The sequence below is a fragment of the Salvelinus alpinus genome, chromosome 29 (genome assembly GCF_045679555.1).
Source record: "Salvelinus alpinus chromosome 29, SLU_Salpinus.1, whole genome shotgun sequence".
Taxonomy (NCBI): domain Eukaryota; kingdom Metazoa; phylum Chordata; class Actinopteri; order Salmoniformes; family Salmonidae; genus Salvelinus; species Salvelinus alpinus.
This window is the reverse complement of record NC_092114.1, coordinates 16,732,831-16,751,433: the sequence shown is the minus strand read 5'-3', so window position 1 is coordinate 16,751,433 and position 18,603 is coordinate 16,732,831. Positions and strand designations below refer to the sequence as shown.

Here is an 18,603-nt window from a genome sequence, read left to right as displayed (position 1 = left end):
CGAGCAAGGAGGCCTACAAACCTCTGTCAGGAGGAATGGGCCAAAATTCACCCAACTTATTGTGGGAAGCTTGTGGAACGTTTGACCCAAGTTAAACAATTTAAAGGCAATGCTACCAAATACTAATTGAGTGTATGTAAACTTCTGACCCACTGGGAATGTGATGAGAGAAATAAAAGCTGAAATAATATTCGGACATTTTACATTCTTAAAATAAAGTGGTGAAAAGCGGCTATGGAACCCTGACCTGTCCACCGGACGTGCTACCTGTCTCAGACCTGCTGTTTTCAACTCTCTAGAGACCGCATGAGCGGTAGAGATACTCTTAATGATCGGCTATGAAAAGCCAACTGACATTTACTCCTGAGGTGCTGACTTGCTACAACCATGAAGAGGACTGGCCACCCCTCATAGCCTGGTTCCTCTCTAGGTTTCTTCCTAGGTTTTGGCCTTTCTAGGGAGTTTTTCCTAGCCACCGTGCTTCTACACCTACATTGCTTGCTGTTTGGGGTTTTAGGCTGGGTTTCTGTACAGCACTTCGAGATATTAGCTGATGTACGAAGGGCTATATAAAATAAATTTGATTTGATCCTAACTGACCTAAGACAGGGAATTTTTACTAGGATTAAATGTCAGGAATTGTGAAAAACGGGAGTTTACATGCACCTTAGCCAAATACATTTAAACTTCAACTGTATGTCTGTATACAGCCAAATACTACCAGGTATTACTTACAGTACTACCAACGACACTATAGCCAATTACACATTTTTATCATAGTAATGCTACTTAGAAATAATATAACCGATACACACTCTGTCGCTCTCTCTCTCTCTGTGTCTCTCACTCTGTGTGTGTCTCTCTCTCTGTGTCTCACCCCCTCCCCCCAGTTGGCGAGTGGAGCATTTGGTCACATTAAAGACACCGTGCTGTCAGCTCTGAACAGAGAACCTACTATGGACGTCTCTCCTGAGACTGTAGGAACCCTCAGTCTCATCATGCTGGCTCAGGCACAGGAGGTCTTCTTCCTCAAGGCTACGTCAGGTACGTTCACACGCACGCGTTACACGCACGCGTTACACGCTTTACATGTGTGTACATGAATCGAGTAACCATGGTATCATTCGCCATGCAGATAAGATGAAGGATGCCATCATCGCTAAACTGGCGAATCAGACGGCAGATTTCTACGGTGACGCCTTCAAGCAGTGCCAGTACAAAGAGAACCTGCCCAAGGTGTGTGTGTGTGTGTGTGTGTGTGTGTGTGTGTGTGTGTGTGTGTGTGTGTGTGTGTGTGAGAGCTACTCACTAGATGGGGAAGGATAAGAGGGACTTTCCCCTTTCTCTCATGTCACTATCTCTGTTCTGATTGGTTGATTACCACAGTCTCCATTCTGATTTGTTATTCACTAACTGGGCTGTTTTCTGATTGGTTGGTCACACCTTGGACTGTATTCTTATTGGCCCTTTCGCCGTCCTACTTCCATTCTGATTGGTCACTCACTACCTAATAATGGGCTTCTGAAATGACGTGTGTATTAAATCTGTCTCACTGCTGAAACACACACACACACACACACACACACACACACACACACACACACACACACACACACACACACACTGTTCTCTGTGATGCAGGTTGGGTGAATGTTTCAGGAAGGTTAAACACTCACTGCCTGTCCTGTCTCCCGTCTCCTCTCTCTGCATCCCTCGTGGTGTTGGTGGTGTGTGTGTGTGTTTCTGATTGCCTGTGTCTGTTCGTGATTGGTTGTCGTGATGTGCATACTCATTCGTGATTTGCTCTTGCCGATCTTTGTGCTGTTCTGTGGTTTGCTCCCTGTGTGTGTGTGTGGTTTGCTCTGTGTGTATGTGTGTGTGGTTTGCTCTGTGTGTGTGTGTGTGTGTGGTTTGCTCTGTGTGTGTGTGTGTGTGGTTTGCTCTGTGTGTATGTGTGTGTGGTTTGCTCTGTGTGTGGTTTGCTCTGTGTGTGTGGTTTGCTCCCTGTGTGTGTGTGTGTGGTTTGCTCCCTGTGTGTGTGGTTTGCTCCCTGTGTGTGTGTGTGTGTGGTTTGCTCCCTGTGTGTGTGTGTGTGTGTGTGTGTGTGTGTGGTTTGCTCCCTGTGTGTGTGGTTTGCTCCCTGTGTGTGTGTGTGTGGTTTGCTCCCTGTGTGTGTGTGGTTTGCTCCCTGTGTGTGTGTGTGGTTTGCTCCCTGTGTGTGTGTGTGTGTGGTTTGCTCCCTCTGTGTGTGTGTGTGTGTGTGTGTGTGTGTGTGTGTGTGTGTGTGTGTGTGTGTGTGGTTTGCTCCCTGTGTGTGGTTTGCTCCCTGTGTGTGTGTGGTTTGCTCCCTGTGTGTGTGGTGTGCTGTGTGGTTTGCTCCCTGTGTGTGTGTGTGGTTTGCTCCCTGTGTGTGTGTGTGTGGTTTGCTCCCTGTGTGTGTGTGTGGTTTGCTCCCTGTGTGTGTGTGTGTGGTTTGCTGTGTGTGTGTGTGTGGTTTGCTGTGTGTGTGGTTTGCTCTGTGTGTGTGTGTGTGTGTGTGGTTTGCTCTGTGTGTGTGTGTGTGGTTTGCTCCCTGTGTGTGTGTGTGTGTGTGGGGGGTTTGCTCCCTGTGTGTGTGGTTTGCTGTGTGTGTGTGGTTTTCTCTGTGTGTGTGGTTTGCTCCCTGTGTGTGTGTGTGGTTTGCTCCCTGTGTGTGTGGTTTGCTCTGTGGTCGTTCTTTGGTCAGTATTTTTATTTCCAGGAGGTGCTGCCGGTGCTGGCAGCTAAACACTGCATCATGCAGGCCAACGCTGAACTGCACCAGTCTCTCCTCGCCAAGCAGAAGAAACGCTTTGGAGAGGAGATCGCTCGCCTACAGGTACACACACACACACACACACACACACACACACACACACCCCTAACCCAGTGGTTCCTACAGTGTTTTTAACCCCAGCTGACAATTTAGATTTTCCACTGACCAAATAAACACTCAACCAAAGTCTTCATACTGAGTCTTCTCTCTTCTATTGTCGCCGTCCCTCAGCACGCTACAGAGCTGGTGAAGACTGTCGCGTCTCGCTATGATGAGTACGTCAGTGTGAAGGACTTGAGTGATAAGATCAGCCGTGCTCTGACCGCCGCCAAGAAGGACAACGACTTCATCTACCACGACCGCGTCCCTGAGGTCAAAGATCTGGAGCACATCGGCAAGGCAGCGCTGGTCAAGGCTACCGCCATCACACCTCCGCTCAGCGCCAAGTTCACTGGTGAGAGGGACAGACACACACTGACAGACACACACTGACAGACACACACTGACAGACACACACTGACAGACACACACTGTCACACACACACTGTCTCACACACACTGTTTCACACACACACACACACTGTTTCACACACACACACACACACACACTGTTTCACACACACACACACACACACACACACACACACACACACTGTTACACACACACACACACACACACACACACACACTGTTACACACACACACACACACACACACACACACACACTGTTTCACACACACACACACACACTGTTTCACACACTGTTTCACACACACACACACACACTGTTTCACACACACACACACACACACACACACACTGTTTCACACACACACACACACACACACACACTGTTTCACACACACACACACACACACACACACACACACACACACTGTTTCACACACACACACACACACACACACACACATTTTCTTTTTGCGAAATATCTGATAGAATTCACAAATGTGTGTGTGTGTGTGTGTGTGTGTAGACTTGTTTGAGAAGATGGTGCCCATGGCTGTGCAGCTGAGTATGAGTGTGTCCAGCCAGAGGAAGGCTGAGACCGTCAACAGACTGGTGGGAACCATGAGAGAAGCTACCAACCTCTGCAACGGGTACGGATCTTACTTTACAATGTATTCACGCTTCAATTGATCAACTCAAACAACACGGTACATCAGGGATGGTCAACTGACGGGCCAGCGCCCCCCTTTTTGAAGGCCCTCTGATCAACGACATGTTGTTTATCTCAGTCGGTGTCTCAACTTCCTGTCGCCAGTTAAAATAGTAGAATACACGAGAGGCAGTTTAGGAATGTGTTTGTGTTTCAGCAAGTTTCTCTCTTATGTCAGTCACTGGTGTCAGTCACTGGTGTCAGTCTCTGGTGTCAGTCACTGGTGTCAGTCACTGGTGTCAGTCACTGGTGTCAGTCTCTGGTGTCAGTCTCTGGTGTCAGTCTCTGGTGTCAGTCACTGGTGTCAGTCACTTTTAAGTTACTTTAGCAGCCTGCTATCTAAACTAGGGTTGTTACGGTGACCGTATTACCGCCACACCGGCGGTCACGAGTCATGAAGGCAGTCAAATGTCACGTGACCGTTTAGTCACGGTAACTAGGCTTCTCCGAGCTCTGATGCTGCTGATGGTCATTAGTAGCCTACTGAACTTGTTAACTGCCTGGTACTCAGCACTCTATTGTTCCTCTAATCACTCTGACATCAATGCAAATGGAATGGGAAATCTAATCTAACACTTCATGTTGCGCAACATTTCTATAGGCTATGCTATTGTGTGAGAAAACAGTGATGGCCTCTATTAAAAAGAGGAGGATGCCATCGGCTTTCTATAGGCTAGGCCTGCTATATTTATTTTATGTGTTAAGCACATTGCTTATCTTTACAACAGGAGTATAGCCTACCTGGCTGGCATGAAAATGAAACACAGGAAAAGTGTTCTTCATTCGCCATTTAAGTGCATAAATGACATGTATTTCATATTATCACTTGTGAATGATACCCAGCATTACTTTTTTCGAATCATAGTCGCACACCTCATGTAGCCTAGCCCATAGTCCTATATGTTTTAATAAGGTTAGTATCACACCTCATGTAGCCTAGCCCATAGGCCTATATGTTTTAATAAGGTTAGTATCACACCTCATGTAGCCTAGCCCATAGTCCTATATGTTTTAATAAGGTCAGCATCACACCTCATGTAGCCTAGCCCATAGGCCTATATGTTTTAATAAGGTCAGCATCACACCTCATGTAGCCTAGCCCATAGGCCTATATGTTTTAATAAGGTCAGCATCACACCTCATGTAGCCTAGCCCATAGGCCTATATGTTTTAATAAGGTTAGTATCACACCTCATGTAGCCTAGCCCATAGGCCTATATGTTTTAATAAGGTTAGTATCACACCTCATGTAGCCTAGCCCATAGGCCTATATGTTTTAATAAGGTTAGTATCACACCTCATGTAGCCTAGCCCATAGGCCTATATGTTTTAATAAGGTTAGTATCACACCTCATGTAGCCTAGCCCATAGGCCTATATGTTTTAATAAGGTTAGTATCACACCTCATGTAGCCTAGCCCATAGCCCTATATGTTTTAATAAGGTTAGTATCACACCTCATATAGCATAGTCCTACAGTGGGGCAAAAAAGTATTTAGTCAGCCACCAATTGTGCAAGTTCTCCCACTTAAAAAGATGAGAGAGGCCTGTAATTTTCATCATAGGTACACTTCAACTATGACAGACAAAATGGGGAAAAAAATCCAGAAAATCACATTGTAGGATTTTTTATGAATTTATTTGAAAATTATAGTGGAAAATAAGTATTTGGTCACCTACAAACAAGCAAGATTTCTGGCTCTCACAGACCTATAACTTTTTCTTTAAGAGGCTCCTCTGTCCTCCACTCGTTACCTGTATTAATGGCACCTGTTTGAACTTGTTATCAGTATAAAAGACACCTGTCCACAACCTCAAACAGTCACACTCCAAACTCCACTATGGCCAAAACCAAAGAGCTGTCAAAGGACACCAGAAACAAAATTGTAGACCTGCACCAGGCTGGGAAGACTGAATCTGCAATAGGTAAGCAGCTTGGTTTGAAGAAATCAACTGTGGGAGCAATTATTAGGAAATGGAAGACATACAAGACCACTGATAATCTCCCTCGATCTGGGGCTCCACGCAAGATCTCACCCCGTGGGGTCAAAATGATCACAAGAACGGTGAGCAAAAATCCCAGAACCACACGGGGGGACCTAGTGAATGACCTGCAGAGAGCTGGGACCAAAGTAACAAAGCCTACCATCAGTAACACACTACGCCGCCAGGGACTCAAATCCTGCAGTGCCAGATGTGTCCCCCTGCTTAAGCCAGTACATGTCCAGGCCCGTCTGAAGTTTGCTAGAGAGCATTTGGTTGATCCAGAAGAAGATTGGGAGAATGTCATATGGTCAGATGAAACCAAAATATAACTTTTTGGTAAAAACTCAACTCGTTGTGTTTGGAGGACAAAGAATGCTGAGTTGCATCCAAAGAACACCATACCTACTGTGAAGCATGGGGGTGGAAACATCATGCTTTGGGGCTGTTATTCTGCAAAGGGACCAGGACGACTGATCCGTGTAAAGGACAGAATGAATGGAGCCATGTATCGTGAGATTTTGAGTGAAAACCTCCTTCCATCAGCAAGGGCATTGAAGATGAAACGTGGCTGGGTCTTTCAGCATGACAATGATCCCAAACACACCGCCCGGGCAACGAAGGAGTGGCTTCGTAAGAAGCATTTCAAGGTCCTGGAGTGGCCTAGCCAGTCTCCATATCTCAACCCCATAGAAAATCTTTAGAGGGAGTTGAAAGTCCGTGTTGCCCAGCAACAGCCCCAAAACATCACTGCTCTAGAGGAGATCTACATGGAGGAATGGGCCAAAATACCAGCAACAGTGTGTGAAAACCTTGTGAAGACTTACAGAAAACGTTTGACCTCTGTCATTGCCAACAAAGGGTATATAACAAAGTATTGAGAAACTTTTGTTATTGACCAAATACTTATTTTCCACCATAATTTGCAAATAAATTCATAAAAAATCCTACAATGTGATTTTCTGGAGAAAAAAAAATCTAATTTTGTCTGTCATAGTTGAAGTGTACCTATGATGAAAATTACAGGCCTCTCTCATATTTTTAAGTGGGAGAACTTGCACAATTGGTGGCTGACTAAATACTTTTTTGCCCCACTGTATATGTTTTAATAAGGTTAGTATCACACCTCATGTAGCCTAGCCCATAGTCCTATATGTTTTAATAAGGTTAGTATCACACCTCATGTAGCCTAGCCCATATGCTTTAATAAGGTTTGTATCACAACTAAAGTTCTTTGAAAATTAAACACATTAATTAATCCACTTTACAAGGGGTGTAGAGCCTAACTACATACATAAGCAGCGTGTGAGTTTCAAGTTTGGGGAAGATTATTTTCACCATAAAAACCATTCATAATAAAAGCATTACACGCTAGATCGCATTTGCGTTCACTTTTGAGAATGGTGTTTTCCTGCTAATGGAAAGTAAGCGCTTATATCCCACTGCCATGTGCGCATTGCTGCGCTTATAATGTGAAGAAGTAGCCTAATAGTTTATCAACATTTTAAGCTAAACATTCTGATCTGTTGTGTCAGACACATTGTGTAAAGCATGTTTTTGTTGATGCGTAGTGGTTGTATTAATTTGGGATCTATTGCATCCCACAACTGTCCCAAACTATGTTTGGAATATTTATTTATTGCACAGAATAGAACAGGTCAACTTTTGTACTATGGGGGATAGTAGATTGATGTAGGCTGGTGCTTCTGCTGTTCGTTAGGCCTACTCATCTTGTTGGCTGACGAAAAGTAAATGTGGACAGTTCTATTTTATTCAGCTTTGTTCAATTGTGTTCTTCATACTGTAAAATACTATCAAATAATTTAAAAATAATGCCACAGAATTTTAAGCAAGTCTTGTCTGTTAAATGAACTAGTGTAGCCCACAGCCATATGACATAGTCAGATCAGGACCTAAGGACAACTCAGAGTATCCTATTCTGCTCTTCTGAAATATACATTTTCTTCATATCATGTTTCTTTAGACCTGTCTAAAATAAATAATGGATTTATTGTGAAGTTGGAGGCTATATAACATGGATTTATTAGACTTTTAAAAGTGTAGATGTTCCAAAGGTCTGCATCAGTGTCTTGTAGGCTACACGTGGAAGCCAGGAGATGCCAAACGTGTTTGTTAATTAACGGTCAATTACCGTGAGACCGACAGTTATTTAACGGTCAATGGCTGACAATTTTGTGACCGCCACAGCCCTAATCTAAACTTGTTATCATGGTTGAATTATCGGCTGGGCCCCCCCCATTGATTTTGTTAGTCAGTCTCACTCAGATATCATATTAACAACTGCAAACATTAATCTACACCCTATTGCAAAATAAGTAATATTGCATGAAATTAGTTATAAAATTGCAGAATCTTTCTCTCCGCCCCATGATAAAATTTGTAGACTTACAGAAACTTTGCTTTAAAACTGGAAAAAATTCTCTCCGATGTCAATTTGGCCCCGTTATTTCTCTCTGCTAGGGTCCCCGGGGGGGGGGGGAGACGCAGACCCGTGAGCAACTGCAGCCCCTCATAATGAGTTCAAGATTTTTTTGTGCCCCCCCCATCCCCCCCCCCAACCCCATCAAAGTTGTCCATCCCTGCATGACAATACCTATAAAGATTGATAATGTATTGATCATTTAACAACAGTGTCCTGGCGTCTCTGAACCTGCCTGCGGCTCTGGAGGACTTGTCTGGAGATTCTATCCCACAATCCATTGTTGAGAAGGCCCGTGCCATCGTCCAGCAGGGGGGGCTGCAGAGCATAGAGCAACTGATCAGAGATCTGCCTGAACTACTTACACGAAACAGAGAGATACTGGACGAGGTAAACACACACACCTCCATGAACTACTGACACGAAACAGAGAGATACTGGACGAGGTGCACGCGTGCCTTGATATACCCATGATGGGTGTGTCTTGTATAATGTGTGTGTTTTGTAGTCTCTGAAGATGCTGGGTGATGAGGAGTCGACAGACAGCGAGCTGAGATCCAAGTTCAGCCAACGCTGGAACAGAACTCCCTCTGGAGACCTCTACAAACCACTCAGAGCAGGTACACACACCTGGAGACCTCTACAAACCACTCAGAGCAGGTACACACACCTGGAGACCTCTACAAACCACTCAGAGCAGGTACACACACCTGGAGACCTCTACAAACCACTCAGAGCAGGTACACACACCTGGAGACCTCTACAAACCACTCAGAGCAGGTACACACACCTGGAGACCTCTACAAACCACTCAGAGCAGGTACACACACCTGGAGACCTCTACAAACCACTCAGAGCAGGTACACACACCTGGAGACCTCTACAAACCACTCAGAGCAGGTACACACACCTGGAGACCTCTACAAACCACTCAGAGCAGGTACACACACCTGGAGACCTCTACAAACCACTCAGAGCAGGTACACACACCTGGAGACCTCTACAAACCACTCAGAGCAGGTACACACACCTGGAGACTGCTAGAAACCACTCAGAGCAGGTACACACACATCCAAAAATACACATATTGTTAAATACTGATACGTGTTGTGTAGTACTGATGTAATGATATTAAATGTTCTGTCACCCCTCCCTCTCCTCCCCCGGGCCAGAGGGGGGTAACTTCCGCAGTGTGCTGGACAAGGCAGTGCAGGCGGACCAGGTGGTCAAGGAGCGTTATAATACACACTGTGAGATGATCGCTCTGCTCTGTAAACCTGAGGCTGAACTCACTGCTGCCATACCATCAGCCAATCCTGTGAAGACACTGCAGGGCAGCGAGGTGAGAGTGTGTGTGTGTGTATATCCCCTCTCTCTAGGTGGTGTGTGTATCCCCTCTCTCTAGGTGGTGTGTGTATCCCCTCTCTCTAGGTGGTGTGTGTATCCCCTCTCTCTAGGTGGTGTGTGTATCCCCTCTCTCTAGGTGGTGTGTGTATCCCCTCTCTCTAGGTGGTGTGTGTGTGTGTGTATCCCCTCTCTCTAGGTGGTGTGTGTATCCCCTCTCTCTAGGTGGTGTGTGTGTGTGTGTATCCCCTCTCTCTAGGTGATGTGTGTGTGTGTGTGTATCCCCTCTCTCTAGGTGATGTGTGTGTGTGTGTGTATCCCCTCTCTCTAGGTGATGTGTGTGTGTGTGTATCCCCTCTCTCTAGGTGGTGTGTGTATCCCCTCTCTCTAGGTGGTGTGTGTATCCCCTCTCTCTAGGTGGTGTGTGTATCCCCTCTCTCTAGGTGGTGTGTGTGTGTGTGTATCCCCTCTCTCTAGGTGGTGTGTGTATCCCCTCTCTCTAGGTGGTGTGTGTGTGTGTGTGTATCCCCTCTCTCTAGGTGATGTGTGTGTGTGTGTGTATCCCCTCTCTCTAGGTGATGTGTGTGTGTGTGTGTATCCCCTCTCTCTAGGTGATGTGTGTGTGTGTGTATCCCCTCTCTCTAGGTGATGTGTGTGTATCCCCTCTCTCTAGGTGATGTGTGTGTATCCCCTCTCTCTAGGTGATGTGTGTGTGTGTGTATCCCCTCTCTCTAGGTGATGTGTGTGTGTGTGTATCCCCTCTCTCTAGGTGGTGTGTGTGTGTGTATCCCCTCTCTCTAGGTGGTGTGTGTGTGTGTGTATCCCCTCTCTCTAGGTGGTGTGTGTGTGTGTGTATCCCCTCTCTCTAGGTGGTGTGTGTGTGTGTATCCCCTCTCTTTAGGTGGTGTGTGTGTGTGTGTATCCCCTCTCTCTAGGTGGTGTGTGTGTGTGTATCCCCTCCCTCTAGGTGGTGTGTGTGTGTGTATCCCCTCCCTCTAGGTGGTGTGTGTGTGTGTGTATCCCCTCCCTCTAGGTGGTGTGTGTATCCCCTCTCTCTAGGTGGTGTGTGTATCCCCTCTCTCTAGGTGGTGTGTGTGTGTGTGTATCCCCTCTCTCTAGGTGGTGTGTGTGTGTGTGTATCCCCTCTCTCTAGGTGGTGTGTGTGTGTGTGTATCCCCTCTCTCTAGGTGGTGTGTGTGTGTGTGTGTATCCCCTCTCTCTAGGTGGTGTGTGTGTGTGTGTATCCCCTCTCTCTAGGTGGTGTGTGTGTGTGTGTATCCCCTCTCTCTAGGTGGTGTGTGTGTGTGTGTATCCCCTCTCTCTAGGTGGTGTGTGTGTGTGTGTATCCCCTCTCTCTAGGTGGTGTGTGTATCCCCTCTCTCTAGGTGGTGTGTGTATCCCCTCTCTCTAGGTGGTGTGTGTATCCCCTCTCTCTAGGTGGTGTGTGTATCCCCTCTCTCTAGGTGGTGTGTGTGTGTGTATCCCCTCTCTCTAGGTGGTGTGTGTGTGTGTATCCCCTCTCTCTAGGTGGTGTGTGTGTGTGTGTATCCCCTCTCTCTAGGTGGTGTGTGTGTGTGTGTATCCCCTCTCTCTAGGTGGTGTGTGTATCCCCTCTCTCTAGGTGGTGTGTGTATCCCCTCTCTCTAGGTGGTGTGTGTATCCCCTCTCTCTAGGTGGTGTGTGTATCCCCTCTCTCTAGGTGGTGTGTGTATCCCCTCTCTCTAGGTGGTGTGTGTATCCCCTCTCTCTAGGTGGTGTGTGTATCCCCTCTCTCTAGGTGGTGTGTGTATCCCCTCTCTCTAGGTGGTGTGTGTATCCCCTCTCTCTAGGTGGTGTGTGTATCCCCTCTCTCTAGGTGGTGTGTGTATCCCCTCTCTCTAGGTGGTGTGTGTGTGTGTGTATCCCCTCTCTCTAGGTGGTGTGTGTGTGTGTGTATCCCCTCTCTCTAGGTGGTGTGTGTGTGTGTGTGTATCCCCTCTCTCTAGGTGGTGTGTGTATCCCCTCTCTCTAGGTGGTGTGTATCCCCTCTCTCTAGGTGGTGTGTGTATCCCCTCTCTCTAGGTGGTGTGTGTATCCCCTCTCTCTAGGTGGTGTGTGTATCCCCTCTCTCTAGGTGGTGTGTGTATCCCCTCTCTCTAGGTGGTGTGTGTATCCCCTCTCTCTAGGTGGTGTGTGTGTGTGTGTATCCCCTCTCTCTAGGTGGTGTGTGTATCCCCTCTCTCTAGGTGGTGTGTGTGTGTGTGTGTATCCCCTCTCTCTAGGTGATGTGTGTGTGTGTGTGTGTATCCCCTCTCTCTAGGTGATGTGTGTGTATCCCCTCTCTCTAGGTGATGTGTGTGTGTGTGTATCCCCTCTCTCTAGGTGGTGTGTGTGTGTGTATCCCCTCTCTTTAGGTGGTGTGTGTGTGTGTGTATCCCCTCTCTCTAGGTGGTGTGTGTGTGTGTATCCCCTCCCTCTAGGTGGTGTGTGTGTGTGTATCCCCTCCCTCTAGGTGGTGTGTGTGTGTGTGTATCCCCTCCCTCTAGGTGGTGTGTGTATCCCCTCTCTCTAGGTGGTGTGTGTATCCCCTCTCTCTAGGTGGTGTGTGTGTGTGTGTATCCCCTCTCTCTAGGTGGTGTGTGTGTGTGTGTATCCCCTCTCTCTAGGTGGTGTGTGTGTGTGTGTATCCCCTCTCTCTAGGTGGTGTGTGTGTGTGTGTATCCCCTCTCTCTAGGTGGTGTGTGTGTGTGTGTATCCCCTCTCTCTAGGTGGTGTGTGTGTGTGTGTATCCCCTCTCTCTAGGTGGTGTGTGTATCCCCTCTCTCTAGGTGGTGTGTGTATCCCCTCTCTCTAGGTGGTGTGTGTGTGTGTGTATCCCCTCTCTCTAGGTGGTGTGTGTGTGTGTGTATCCCCTCTCTCTAGGTGGTGTGTGTGTGTGTGTATCCCCTCTCTCTAGGTGGTGTGTGTGTGTGTGTATCCCCTCTCTCTAGGTGGTGTGTGTATCCCCTCTCTCTAGGTGGTGTGTGTATCCCCTCTCTCTAGGTGGTGTGTGTATCCCCTCTCTCTAGGTGGTGTGTGTGTGTGTGTATCCCCTCTCTCTAGGTGGTGTGTGTGTGTGTGTGTGTGTGTGTGTATCCCCTCTCTCTAGGTGGTGTGTGTGTGTGTATCCCCTCTCTCTAGGTGGTGTGTGTGTGTGTATCCCGTCTTTCTAGGTGGTGTGTGTTCTAACAGTGTGTATTCTCCCTCTAGGTGGTGAGTGTGTTGCGTTCCCAGCTGGCCCAGCTAGAGGAAGTGAAGAAGGAGAGGGAGAGGTTGGAGGCGGAGATTAAGGGCGTGACCTTTGACATGTCCTCCAGCTTCCTGACGGCTCTGGCTCAGGACGGGGCCATCAATGAGGAGGCACTGTCAATGAGCCAGCTGGACCAATCATACGGCAGCTACAGCCAGAGGGTTCAGGCCAGCCTCCGCTCTCAGGAAGAGCTGCTGGGCAAAGTGCAGGTACACACACACCCCTGCATATACACACACACACACACACACACACACTCACATACACACACCTGCATCTACACACGCACACACACACACACACACACCTGCATCTACACACACACACACACACACACACACACCTGCATATACACACACACACACTCACTCACTCACATACACACACCTGCATATACACACACACACACACACACACACCTGCATATACACTCACACACACACACACACACACACCTGCATATACACACACACACACTCACTCACATACACACACCTGCATATACACACACACACACACACACACACACACACACACACACACACACACACACACACACACACACACACACACATACACACCCCTGCATATACACACAAACACTTTTCACTTATACTTCCTAAAAAGAGAGCCTTGTGGATTCTCTCCTTCCATCTCCAACTGTTGGTTGTCTCCCCCCCAGACGTCCCACCAGGAGTTCTCCAAGCTGAAGCAGTCCAACTCGGAGGCTAATGATCGTGAGGAGGTGTTGAAGAAGCTGGCCTCAGCCCACGACAGCTACGTAGAGATCACCAGCAACCTCCGAGAGGGCACCAAGGTAACTGTCGCCTAGGGCAGTGGCTCCCAAACTGTAGGGCTGTGCCCCCGAGGACCCGCAGGGGATGCGCCAGTGTCTCCACCCCAAAAAATATATATATATATACATCACCAGTCAAAAGTTTGGACACTCCTACTCATTCAATGGTTTGTCTTTATTTGTACTATTTTCTACATTGTAGAATAATAGTGAAGACATCAAAACTATAAAATAACACATATGGAATCCTTTAGTAAACAAAAAAGGGTTAAACAAATTAAAATATATTTTAGATTCTCCAAAGTAGCCACCCTTTGCCTTGATGACAGCTTTGCACACTCTTGGCATTCTCTCAACCAGCTTCATGAGGTAGTCACCTGGAATGCTTTTCCAACAGTCTTGAAGGAGTTCCCACATATACTGAGCACTTGTTGGCTGCTTTTCCTTCACTCTGCGGTCCAACTCATCCCAAACCATCTCAATTGGGTTGAGGTCAGGTGATTGTGGAGGCCAGGTCATCTGATGCAGCACTCCATCACTCTCCTTCTTGGTCATAAATCCCTTACACAGCCTGGAGGTCTGTTTTGGGTCATTGTTCTGTTCAAAAACACATGATAGTCCCACTAAGCGCAAACCAGATGGGATGGCGTATCGCTGCAGAATGCTGTGGAAGCCATGCTGGTTAAGTGTGCCTTGAATTCTAAATAAATCACAGACAGTGTCACCAGCAAAGCACCCCCACACCTCCTCCTCCATGCTTCACGGTGTGAACCACCATGCGGAGATCATCCGTTCACCTACTCTGCATCTCACAAAGACACGGCGGTTGGAACCAAAAATCTAATTTGTACTCATCAGACCAAAGGACAGATTTCCACCGGTCTAATGTCCGTTGCTCGTGTTCTTGGCCCAAGCAAGTCTCTTCTTATTATTGGTGTCCTTTAGTAGTGGTTTCTCTGCAGCTATTTGACCATGAAGGCCCGACTCACACAGTCTCCTCTGGACAGTTGATGTTGAGATGTGTCTGTTACTTGAACTCTGTGAAGCATTTATTTGTGCTGCAATTTCTGAGGCTGGTAACTCTAATGAACTTATCTTCTGCAGCAGAGGGTCTTCCTTTCCTGTGGCGGTCCTCATGAGAGCCAGTTTCATCATAGTGCTTGATGGTTTTTGCGACAGCACTTGAAGAAACTTTCAAAGTTCTTTAAAAGTTCCAGATTGACTGACCTTCATGTCTTAAAGTAATGATGGACTGTCATTTCTCTTTGCTTATTTGAGAAGTTCTTGTCATAATATGGACTTGGTCTTTTACCAAATAGGGCTATCTTCCGTATACCACCCCTACCTTGTCGCAACACAACTGATTGGTTCAAATGCATTAAGAAGGAATGAAATTCCACAAATTCACTTTTAACAAAGCACACCTGTTAATTGAAATGCATTCCAGATGACTACCTCATGAAGCTGGTTGAGAGAATGCAAAGAGTGTGCAAAGCTGTCAAGGCAAAGGGTGGCTACTCTGAAGAATCTCAAATATAAAATATATTTGGATTTGTTTAACACTTTTTTGGGTTACTACATGATTCCATATGTGTTATTTCATAGTTTTGATGTCTTCACTATTATTCTACAATGTAGAAAATAGTAAAAATAATGAAAAACTCTTGAATTAGTAGGTGTCCAAATTTGTGTGTTTAAAGGAACTCAGTCCGGCTTTATATGTACTCTAGAAAGTTGTAATAGTAGAATACACAAGGTGACATACTAAACTGAGTTGTAATAGTAGAATGTACAAGGTGACATTACTAAACTGAGTTGTAATAGTAGAATACACAAGGTGACATTACTAAACTGAGTTGTAATAGTAGAATACACAAGGTGACATTACTAAACTGAGTTGTAATAGTAGAATACACAAGGTGACATTACTAAACTGGGTTGTAATAGTAGAATACACAAGGTGACATTACTAAACTGAGTTGTAATAGTAGAATGTACAAGGTGACATTACTAAACTGAGTTGTAATAGTAGAATGTACAAGGTGACATTACTAAACTGAGTTGTAATAGTAGAATGTACAAGGTGACATTACTAAACTGAGTTGTAATAGTAGAATACACAAGGTGACATTACTAAACTGAGTTGTAATAGTAGAATACACAAGGTGACATTACTAAACTGAGTTGTAATAGTAGAATGTACAAGGTGACATTACTAAACTGAGTTGTAATAGTAGAATACACAAGGTGACATTACTAAACTGAGTTGTAATAGTAGAATACACAAGGTGACATTACTAAACTGAGTTGTAATAGTAGAATACACAAGGTGACATTACTAAACTGAGTTGTAATAGTAGAATACACAAGGTGACATTACTAAACTGAGTTGTAATAGTAGAATACACAAGGTGACATTACTAAACTGAGTTGTAATAGTAGAATGTACAAGGTGACATTACTAAACTGAGTTGTAATAGTAGAATACACAAGGTGACATTACTAAACTGAGTTGTAATAGTAGAATACACAAGGTGACATTACTAAACTGAGTTGTAATAGTAGAATACACAAGGTGACATTACTAAACTGAGTTGTAATAGTAGAATACACAAGGTGACATTACTAAACTGAGTTGTAATAGTAGAATACACAAGGTGACATTACTAAACTGAGTTGTAATAGTAGAATACACAAGGTGACATTACTAAACTGAGTTGTAATAGTAGAATACACAAGGTGACATTACTAAACTGGGTTGTAATAGTAGAATACACAAGGTGACATTACTAAACTGGGTTGTAATAGTAGAATACACAAGGTGACATTACTAAACTGAGTTGTAATAGTAGAATGTACAAGGTGACATTACTAAACTGAGTTGTAATAGTAGAATACACAAGGTGACATTACTAAACTGAGTTGTAATAGTAGAATACACAAGGTGACATTACTAAACTGAGTTGTAATAGTAGAATGTACAAGGTGACATTACTAAACTGAGTTGTAATAGTAGAATACACAAGGTGACATTACTAAACTGAGTTGTAATAGTAGAATGTACAAGGTGACATTACTAAACTGAGTTGTAATAGTAGAATACACAAGGTGACATTACTAAACTGGGTTGTAATAGTAGAATACACAAGGTGACATTACTAAACTGAGTTGTAATAGTAGAATACACAAGGTGACATTACTAAACTGGGTTGTAATAGTAGAATACACAAGGTGACATTACTAAACTGGGTTGTAATAGTAGAATACACAAGGTGACATTACTAAACTGGGTTGTAATAGTAGAATACACAAGGTGACATTACTAAACTGGGTTGTAATAGTAGAATACACAAGGTGACATTACTAAACTGGGTTGTAATAGTAGAATGTACAAGGTGACATTACCAAACTGGGTTGTAATAGTAGAATACACAAGGTGACATTACTAAACTGGGTTGTAATAGTAGAATGTACAAGGTGACATTACTAAACTGAGTTGTAATAGTAGAATGTACAAGGTGACATTACTAAACTGAGTTGTAATAGTAGAATACACAAGGTGACATTACTAAACTGGGTTGTAATAGTATAATGCACAAACATGTAGTCAGGCCACGACATGTTAAGTTGTACTACCACCACGATGTTGGAAAGCATGCGGAGTTTATAAGATATTATAAGTTTTATCAACTTTACTTATTTTTGAAACTTCATAATAACTGTTGATGAGCTTCGTGCAAATTTCCAATAAATATTGAGGTTCATATTTGAATGTTGGTGACAGTGCTTGGCTGACACTTTTTTTTAAAACCATTTAAATAATGGTCTTGCTCTTATCCGTATCTAATACAACCTATCCTGTACATTTTATCAGCAAACTGTTTGAAGTAATGCACCAAAACCAGATTGGGCAATTATGTAATTTATTTACCGACGATTTTGTCACAAACTGTTGCAGAGTTGAAAATGTAATGGAAACGCATTGAACATTCTGCTTTTTATTCAGTACGTGGAAACTTAACAGCGGAAGTGCTTTAATGTGCATTACGTCATCACGCACAGATTTTCTTTATCCGCAACAAGTCATTTTGATGGAAACATCTCCGGTTGGAAAATGCAGATTTTTTTGAATATTCACATGAAAATCTGTTGCTATTGGCTGGAGACCTAGTTTATCAGTCTGACCAATCACTCTCTCTCTCTGTAGTTCTACAACGACCTCACAGAGATCCTGCTGAAGTTCCAGAACAAGTGCAGTGACATCGTCTTCGCCCGCAAGACAGAACGGGACGAACTGCTCAAGTGTGTGGTGATGATGATGATGCATCAATTGTTATATTTGTAATAATCAAAGTATTGTCTTATTAGTGAAATATCATTGATTACATCATGGGTTTTCTGTGATTGGTGATCAAATCAATTTGTATTGGTCACATGCGCTGATTACAACAGGTGTAGACTTTACAGTGAAATGCTTAATTACGAGCCCATTCCAAACAGTGCAGAGTTTTTTAAAAAGTAAGACAAAAATTTGCTAAATTTAAAAAAGGAAATGGTAACACAATAAAAACGATCCTATATACAAGGAGCACCGGTACCCGAGGCAATGTGCAGGGGTACGAGGTAGTTGAGGTAATACACTATGTACATGTGGGTAGGTGTGAAAGTGACTAGGCTATCGAGAGAGATAAACAGACTAGCGGTGCGTGGGTAGAGTCTAGTGAGTGTTCATAGAGCCAGTGCAAGAGTTGGTGCTCAACAACTAACATATAGATAATAAAGGGGGTCAATGTGTATTGTC

General features: G+C 44.7%; 1 protein-coding gene across 5 annotated transcripts in view; it reads left to right on the top strand.

Moving 5' to 3' along the window:
• The window catches only part of LOC139559143 (programmed cell death 6-interacting protein-like), a 37,117-nt gene that overhangs the window by 7,885 nt on the left and 10,629 nt on the right, over positions 1-18,603 (top strand). For 2 of the 5 annotated variants that reach the window (XM_071374884.1, XM_071374888.1), the window contains exons 1-9: positions 1,653-2,857; positions 3,026-3,248; positions 3,790-3,913; positions 8,607-8,784; positions 8,903-9,014; positions 9,567-9,736; positions 12,967-13,215; positions 13,689-13,823; positions 18,010-18,104. In XM_071374884.1, the coding sequence (XP_071230985.1) occupies positions 1,871-2,857; positions 3,026-3,248; positions 3,790-3,913; positions 8,607-8,784; positions 8,903-9,014; positions 9,567-9,736; positions 12,967-13,215; positions 13,689-13,823; positions 18,010-18,104 (2,273 nt within the window). In that variant the 5' untranslated portion in view covers positions 1,653-1,870. Of the gene's footprint in view, positions 1-890; positions 1,045-1,135; positions 1,237-1,651; positions 2,858-3,025; positions 3,249-3,789; positions 3,914-8,606; positions 8,785-8,902; positions 9,015-9,566; positions 9,737-12,966; positions 13,216-13,688; positions 13,824-18,009; positions 18,105-18,603 lie in introns of those variants that run through there. The other 3 variants (XM_071374887.1, XM_071374886.1, XM_071374885.1) reach the window with 3 other exon arrangements.